The sequence below is a fragment of the Cibotium barometz genome, chromosome 58 (assembly GCF_041138505.1).
Source record: "Cibotium barometz isolate CiBa-2024 chromosome 58, ASM4113850v1, whole genome shotgun sequence".
NCBI classification, from domain to species: Eukaryota; Viridiplantae; Streptophyta; class Polypodiopsida; order Cyatheales; family Cibotiaceae; genus Cibotium; species Cibotium barometz.
In genome coordinates, this window is record NC_141103.1 from 29401088 (window position 1) to 29410263 (window position 9176).

At 40.4% G+C, this 9176-nt stretch overlaps 1 protein-coding gene across 1 annotated transcript; it reads left to right on the forward strand.

Moving 5' to 3' along the window:
- Nucleotides 1–669: 669 nt before the first annotated feature.
- Nucleotides 670–1392, forward strand: LOC147606123 (cytochrome P450 94A2-like). Its single transcript, XM_086792912.1, has one exon. The coding sequence runs from the start codon at nucleotides 670–672 to the stop codon at nucleotides 1390–1392; it is 723 nt and encodes a 240-aa protein (XP_086649038.1).
- The last annotated feature ends 7784 nt before the right edge of the window (nucleotides 1393–9176 follow it).

Below are 9176 nucleotides of genomic sequence, written 5' to 3' on the forward strand. Positions count from 1 at the left end.
TCAAGGTGGACCTGAGAGATCATAGGTGGTTGTTTGTAATCCAAATTGATCCACATAGTAAACAAACATATGAAGATATGAAAATTTTAGATGTAGTAGAGATTAAGGAACCCACTCAAGTAGCACAAGAAATAGATATTGATCTCATTGAACAACTAAAAGAAGGATCAAATGAACGTATAGTAATTCAACAATTACTAGCACTTGAATCAGAAGCAAACACAACAACTAATCTGGAATTCTAAGAAGAAATAGAAGAACAACTTTCAACACAACCACCTCTATTAATGCCTGAAATAGAAGAGGACGATAGAGAGGCTACACCTATTGACGAAGATGTAGATGGAGAGGTATTTCTGGAAAAAGATGTATTCAGAGCCATAGATCTAGCTGAGGATGAGTGAGTTGATGATGAGCTAGAACATATTATTTTAATTTTATTATCCAAGAAATACTTGGTTTTTGTCAATGTTGTCTTTTTTTGCACACTTACTTTTTTATAAGTCCAAAATAAAAATTTAAAAATTTACTTTTCGATGCTTTCAAGCCCCTAGCTGTGCACCGTACTTCCTCCTCTTCTTTAAAGCACGCAGGCAAGGGAAACTCCGGCAAATCTGTCGTCCAACGTCTCTAGCTTTAAGTATAAAGCGGCCAACAACACACTCAAAGATGAAGATTGTTGAGGCCGGTTTCGAAGTGAAATGGAGGTTCAGCAAATCATCATCGCTTATTGCACATGATAAGAAGGATGGATATGATAAGGAGGATGTAGATGAGGAGGAGCATGTCGATGGTGTAGCAGGTTTCCAAGTGTCCCTTCAAGTCACTGCAGGCAGATTCTTGACACCCAATTTCATCTGGCAGATAAGGAGATTGTTGAAAATTGGGAGTGAGAAGAAGCTTTTAGATGCCTTAGAAGAAGTAAAAAGGTTCTCAAGCTTTGTCATTGCAAGAGTAGAGAAATCTGTGTATGAAGAAATCAAAGGGATCCTTAAAGTTAACGAATCCAAACCACAACACCACACAGATTGTAATGCAACCACAGAGATACGAACCTTTTCCTTTGATGAATTTAGGAAGATGAACTATCTGCAGGCTGCCTTATCAGAGTCAATGAGGCTATACCCTCCTGCGCCATCTGATTGCAAATATGCAGCACAAGATGATACTCTACCAGATGGAACTCAAGTTCTTAAGGGTTATCGAGTGTCATACAATGTGTTTGTAATGGGCAGGGCACATAAAGTATGGGGAAAAGACTGCCTTGCATTCCGGCCTAAGAGGTGGTTGGGGGAAGATGGGCAATATGTTTCTATGAAGCCTTACAAGTATCCCATGTTCCAAGCTGGTCCAAGAATCTACTTGGGAAGGATTCTACCTTCATTCATATGAAGCTGCTAAATTTTGCTTCTCTTGTCTCAAAGAGTTATGGGAAGAGGTAGAGGGGCAACTATAACATTGTTGGGTGCTCGTGTGACAAAAGAGTCATGCCACCTTTAGAGGGCTTAGATATCAATCTACCCATGCTTCCACCAAGCCTTCCCAAGAAGCTATATACGAGAAGATCCAGCTCTAGTCCAAGAAATCCTTTGCACCCTTCTTGGACAGGGTATAATCATTTTAGAGGACTAGCAAATGGTACTTTAGAGGATTGTGCTTGATATGTATGTCAAGTGTGGTGCTCTTGCCAAAGCACCACACTTGGCGATGTTGTATATATCTTGCAATCAGTGCATTCCAAGTGATAACATCCTGAGAAAGAAGCTCCTCAATCATGCCCTCTTTAGGCTTAGCTATTTGATTAAGCTGTCTTGATAGCCACTTGTAGGAGAAGCTTTGCCTGCATCTTAATTTTATTCTTGATTTGAATGTTTTTTTTGCAAATTGCAACTTTGGTTACAAGGTCAAAGATAACTCGTGGAACCAATAGTGGTTATAGCTCTTCATTAATCAGCGATCGTGAAATAATATCACATGAGACTCATTGCATCATCCACTTCAATATCATAGGCTGACAAATGTATTCCTATTTTTCTCTCTTTTACATTCGAACAAACTAATGTGGCCACTTTCAACACTGAAGGTGTATCTTTGGCCTGCTTTCGATACTGAAAGTGTTATTTGTGAAACGGGGGAAAGGAACATTCCCTTATGTTTCTAAAATTTTGGGGAGGATTGTCCCAACTCCCCACCATACTTTATGTATGGTTTTTTCTCCACTCGCACAAACAAGCATAAAATTCGTATGACTTGAACAACATGTAACTTTGATTCAGATGAGCTAACCAATTAGTAATTACCCTTAGGTACTAGAAGATCTCCATCGATCATAAGCATAGGCATGTAGTTCATCGATAGTGGATGTGCCTCTTGCGACCTTTCTAAGTATGTTGAACATCACATGGAAAGGGTAAGGCTACATGATGGCCACCTCGTTCTCCACGTCCTCCTTTCACGCCAAGGTATCGCAGAGCGCTTTTCTCACTGCCAATTGGCATCGTGAGGTGGGGTCCATGACCACGTGCACCCTATCGCATCAACCAAATACATTTGGTAAGCTTGTATATGCTTGAGAATCCCCAACTACCTCATGCACAAGATGTCTTGGTGCGTAAACAAGCAGGTACTATCTCTCTATCTCTCTCTCTCTCTCTCTCTCTCTCTCTCTCTCACACACACACACACAAACATACACACACACATCATCATCATCAAAACCAAGTGCACTCCATGCTCTGAAACTTACAAAACAAGATTGTTTTTTTAAATTCTTTTACCATGTTTTGTGTGACTGCTTGGGTAGCATACTTCGTGTAGTGTAGAGCATATTTGAAATGATCGAATGAACATAAATTTGAAAGCATACTTGGAACCAATGCTAGACTGACATCTGCAATTGATGAGCTTGAAGCCTGTTCTTATGTTCGATGGGGATTCAAAAGTACCTTGCAAATTAGAAAATTAGAAATTCATTACCATATTTGAAAATGAGTTTTGTATCATAAATTAATACATACGACTAATGGTCGCCTTCAACATTAAAGGTATTTGGGTCCACTTTCGATATCGAAAGTGCTATTTGGGAAACGGGGGAAGGGCACGTTCTCCTATGTTTTTAAAATTTCAGCGAGGATTATGCCAACTCCCCGCCATACTTTATGTATGTTTTTTTTAAAAGAAACTTCACTCACACAAACGAGTATGAAAATCCTATGACTTAATGAATTACGTGTAACTCGAATTCAAATGTGGTAATGAATTTGGAATTATCAACCTTGCGAAGTACCTTGAGATCTCTTTCGATGTCGATCAATTCTTCACGTCAAATATAATCATAGCCTTGATGTTCATGCTCGTTCAAGCTCTATAAGCTATTCATATAGTGAGAAAGACATGCATACGAAGAGGACGTGCTACAGAAATGGTATGGGTTGCAATGTTCATCTTCATTCCAACGCTTGAAGATGTTTATACGTGAACGGAAAGACACACGTTGTTTAAAAGTATGTTGACCAACGAACACGTCTAAGCAATCAAGAGAATAAGGGTACCCAAGCATTCTAGTTGCATTAGAGAGTGACAGGGTTTATTCTTGAGAGAGAGAGAGAGTAGTTAACTTAGGTTCTTGCTAAACAAGGCATATTTGAATCTTGATAATTCTCCAAAAATAACAACACATTCACGAAGAATGTTTTTTACTATAATTAATCAATATGCAAGGTGAGAAGCATTTGGGGTTCCTATTTTTACAGGATTAAAACATGTAATTTAACATTTAAAAACTGTAGACAAGCCAAACCTTGCACGGGACGTGGCCGTGAGAGGTCGGCTGGGTCACTGTATTCTGTCGGCAGCTAGGCCTGCACCCGTGTGGACGCGCTCAACACTAATGACTAGAGACGAGGAGCAGGTCGCCTCTACGAGGAGTAGGTCCCCTATGAAGATCTATTTGTAGATTTGGATATAGGCATGGACATTAAGATAGATACTTTAGCAAGGGTTGACCTCATTGAGAATGAGGTTGAAGTCTAGCTCTTTCATTGTACTTTTATTATGGCTATGGTCTTCCTTTTGGTTGTTTGTTATTGGTGATTGATTGATTGAGATTACATGTATAGATTCATGCCTTTTTGAGATTACATGTATAGATTTATTGTGATATGTTGCTTTTCGTGGCATTACTTAATCATTCACCTTTGGACTATTTTTCATGGAGGTTCAAGAATTTTTTAACAAGCTTCACTTTGATGAAAATATATGGGGACTAAATCATTGTCCTTTGGATTGTTTTTCATGGCATTTCTTGATATACCTAAGCCTTTGCATGTATCCATCCCCTTCACCACATTACTCAATTTATACCTATTTCTTTTCTCTTTCCTTAGTATATTTTTCCTTGAAATATGCTTTCTAAAGATTCATTTGTATATAAATGCAACAAAAAAAAACATGCATATTATCAAAATCTTGTGCATATAGTTCAGCAAACGATATTTTTGGGGATTGAAGATTCTGTTTTTCTTTGCAAGGTCCACAATTACAGTTGTATAGGAAATTGTTGCAAACTCCATCTATAAGCACGTCTATACTCGCGTCTAATTTCAAAGAAACTACACATGCTTATAGACACGTTTATAGACGCTAGTATAGACGCAACTGTAACTTACGCGTCTATAAGAGCGTCTAATTTCAAAGGAACTAGATGCGCTTATAGATGCACTTATAGACGCGAGTATAGACACCCCCGTAACTTGCGTGCCTATGTAGCGCCTCTATGCTTGCTTTATGTTGTAGTGCATCAAGTAAGTGGTCCAAAAATTTTGCCCTTGTAGTGGAATGGATGCTGTTTGGCATGCTCCCACGTCAACAATTTCATTTCATTTCATCTTTCGTGGGAATGTTGCTTCTGGTAAGTGTTTGGCATGCCAGCGTGCCTTTGCATTTGGCACGTCCACCGATCTTGGTTGAAGAACTTGAACAAGAAGGTTCAGGATGTTTCCAAATGTGCGGACATGCTCAAAGCTCCAAGGAAAATAATGCACATGCACAACCACACAAGCGGGTAAAACAAACACAGAACAGAAGGCTCTTCAGCTTATGCATGATTTTATGCACAAATACAAGGAAAAGCAAGAACTCGTCAAGTATTTCAAGGACCAATGGATGGGCACAATATGTAAGAGTTTATAGTTCCAGAATACTCTTGTTCTCACCATCATTTCTATCAACCTAATTATTTCTCTTCTTAAAGGGATGTGGGTCTGGGGGCAACTCGCAATATGTCCCACTTGAATCAAGAAACAAGTGACAACATCGAGTCGTACCATGGCATTTTGAAATAACGATTTTTGACTGGCCGCAAGACAATACATGGTCAACGAGTTGATTGGTTGTTGCAAAAGTTTCTTGGACCATGCCATTGTTACTCTACTGGTATCAAGAAATGTTGAAAGAGGCCAGCTTCAAGAAAAAATTCAACATTATTGATGTTTTGCTAGCTCCATGCAACATGCATAGATGATCCTTGATGGTGACATCAAGTTCTTGGATGCCAAACACAAGGCTGCCATGGTCAAGAGTCACAGCCACAGTGACCTATGGCACAAAGTTGAGAATGCGGATACAGAGTGGGCATGTTGCTCCTGAGAGTGGGCGCTAAGGGGGAACCTTTGCAAGCATCAAGAAAGGGTCTTGATGATTGGTGGAGTGCATTTGTCCCATGTGGTCACGGCCTCCATGGACCTGAAGGATTCCTCTCATAGGGATCTCTCATGTGAGTCATCTTCTTGCTCTATTCTTTGGTAATGTTTTTATTGCAAAAATCGACATGCATGGGTGACGAGATTAGAGCCTCAATTCACTTTCCGAGGGGAGCCCGTAGAGTATATCAAGTCATATGTCTACTTGGGAGTTACTTTCACAGGACCGCGTTTCTCCCTGAAGGAGGCAGCAGCAGCTAGATTAGCTCAAGGGCATGTAGCCTTGGGGGCACTTGAGAGGAAGTGTGCACACATACTGTCTCTTCAGGAGCCACGCACCAAATTGTGGCTATTCGCTTGTCACACTCACCCTCCTGTATGGAGCTCCAATTTGGGGGCCCAGTATACATCACAAATCTCAGAAAGGGACATATGAGGGATGGAGGCAAATGGAGAGACCACTGATTATGATGATTGCCCGCATGATTCGGAGCAAATCATCAGTACCACATGAGATTGTTTGGGCTGAGCTGGGTGCCCCACCACCCAGTAGTAACCGAGGCCCTATTCCAGGCAGTTACCTTTTTACAACGGCTATGGGAGCTCCCTCAACAGAGGTACTCTTGTTTGGCATTGACCTCATCCATACAGTTTGGCAGAGGATGGAGATACTCATTGTTGGTATGCTCAGATGAGATCATGGTTTGACCTACATGGTTTGCGGATAGAGGCACTACCACCCTTTAGTACAGTCTCGATTGTCCATTTTTGGATCTCACCCGTTCAGAGCAAAACCGTGTGATGAGGATGGATATCATCAAAGTGGACACAGAGAGGACACGGACTAGCCCCCTTGAGCCCTTGGGCATGAAAATGACTCATTTACAAGAGCCATTTTCTACACCTCTCAACGGATGATTTTATCACCCGCCCGACGTACTGCATGTACACCCGCGTGCCACCGAGGTGCTCTACCTGGCCGAGGGCACGTTGCTTGTGGGCTTCGTCTCCACTGCGCCAAACAACACCCTCTTCTACCAGACCATCTATGGCGGTGACCTCTTCGTCTTCCCTCGTGGCCTCGTACACTTCCAGCTCAACCCGCACAAGTCCAAGACCGCCTTGGCCATCTCTGCCCTCAATAGCCAGAACCCGGGCGTCTCTCAGCTGGCTGCTGCCCTCTTTTCTTCCAAGACGCCCCTCCCTGACGAAGTTCTTGAGGCCACCCTTGGCATCGACGACGACGATGTGCACCGCCTCATCGCCAGCGTTCAGAAGACCCTCACTTAGACGCTCCAGCTATTGCTTGTAGTTTGATATTGAATAACACAATAAATTCTTACATTTTCTATAAAGGAACAATATTTTAACGTCCTTGCAGTGCTGTTGTGCCCTCAGCCGCCGCGTGTCTTCCAACGTATCTCCAAGTAGTATATGTATATCACCTCCTCTAATTGCTTGTTTGACGTTACATCGGGTGTGTTTGCATCTGCGCCCACACCATTCTCGGTCTGCACCGATCTCAAAAAGATATCTCCCATGTTTAGGAACTGACTATGCTTTTCTAAAGGGAGTGGGACTAAGAATCTTGCATCTTGGAAGAAGAAACAAAATAACAGTCACATCCATCGAATGACACATATAATATGAAATGGTCTAACAACACAACACAGAAAAAAATCCAAAAGATTGAAAATCCTACTGAATATATGGTAGAGTTGCAATGCCCAGCAACAACAAGTACACTGACCTCAACTAATACTAAACCTAAAAATCCAATCTGGTTTTAATTTTGATTCCAATTTCCATTTCATTTTGCAAAAATCATCATTAATGCAAGCTCTACCTTACAATAGATATCCCAATTGCCCTTCTTTTCGAGCCGCTAATTCCACATTCTTATGCTTGCATTGTGTTGGGTTTGATTCTCTACAATCCATATGTCTTTGTACTCGTAAGGCTGATTGATTGTTTGAACATCCTCATCTTACAAGATTTTTAGTGCTAAATCTTCTTTGACCATTGGCATAGCTCCACACAATCGAATATCGTACTGAAGCTAAATGAAGCACCTAGACTAAACACTCTTTGATTGCCAGAATTCAGTTCCTTTAATTTTGGCTCCTTTTTTTTACTTGGATGTGTTCGGTCAAGTCTTCATCATTGACTACTTTTTGATGCTACAAATTTTCTCTTCCTTTATATGTTCCTCACACTCGTAATCATTTCTTAGGCCTGATTTACTCTCCAAGGTTTTTAGATATGAATAAATTGGATTCTCAAAGTAACCTAAACGGCATTATGGCCATTTCAAGTATTAAGTGATTATGTGTATCCTTCTTGAGCAAATGGAACAAGTAGTTTTAGAACTTCTAGTAAAAATAATAATAGGCTACTATGACGGTCCTGAATCTAACCATATCTTAATCGTACAACTTAATCTAAGAAAACATTAAACTCACTTAATCTTGCTATTTCTACATAGCGATACAATCAAATCAACCTTCTCAAATAGCAAACAATCATGCATGCCATATCCAAGGTTCTTATCACATACACAAAGAATCAATCACCATGCTCAACAACATGGTTAGTCATAATGACCAAAATACAGCCAATCTAGGGCTTTCTTCGATGCGCGTCCACCCAACCTCCACATTGGACATCGCGGCTATCCCGGTATGCCTCTTTCTGAATCTCCTCCTCTCTGGGTTCTACCACATGGCTCCCAGAGGGCATAAATCTTGTTCTCTGTCTGACATTCCCTGTCTAAGGATGACCGGCCCGAATCTCAAAATCTCATGTCGAGTCTCATCATCATACACATGCATATCAATCATTTATACACATGCATATAAATCATTCATTTCAAACAAAGCAAAGACAAGTCATGCTTATTAGATCTCTAGTCCATAATCTTCTAAGAGAATCATATTCAAATCAATCAGAATTTTCCTCAAGTGTAGAAACAAGCTTTTAATTCAAACAGTCCTTAAAGACCACATTAGGGAGTTTGGGAAAATCTCATTACTTTGGGAATTTTCTTTTCAATCTACTTTTTGGTGTATCTTCAACATAACTCTAAATTTGTCAGAGAATGTGGATTTAGAACCTACTCTTCAAGGGCTTTCCAACAATATGTTACATGAGGGGGTTTTGACAAAATCTTAAAAGGATTCACCATGCCCTCCATTTTCTGATCTTGCAAAATGGGAATTGGTATTTTCCCAAACTCCTTAATATGGTCTTCTTAACTTCTCTTAGTCTTTTATTTCTTTCAAGTCATATAGGAATCTTTGTTTTTAATATAATTAATTATCATGTTCTAATCAATAAGATCATCTCTGGTTGCAAAAGCTAAGTCATAACCATTCTTACATATTAGTCTATCCGGTCTATATAGAACGTATGCGGTCTACAACCCAACGCGGGTGGAATCGCCAAAATTAGCTCTATGTGAAAGTCGACTCCAAAAAT

What these genes read in the sequence shown, in the direction of transcription:
- LOC147606123 (XM_086792912.1), top strand. Translation starts at nt 670, where the DNA reads ATGAAGATTGTTGAGGCCGGTTTCGAAGTGAAATGGAGGTTCAGCAAA.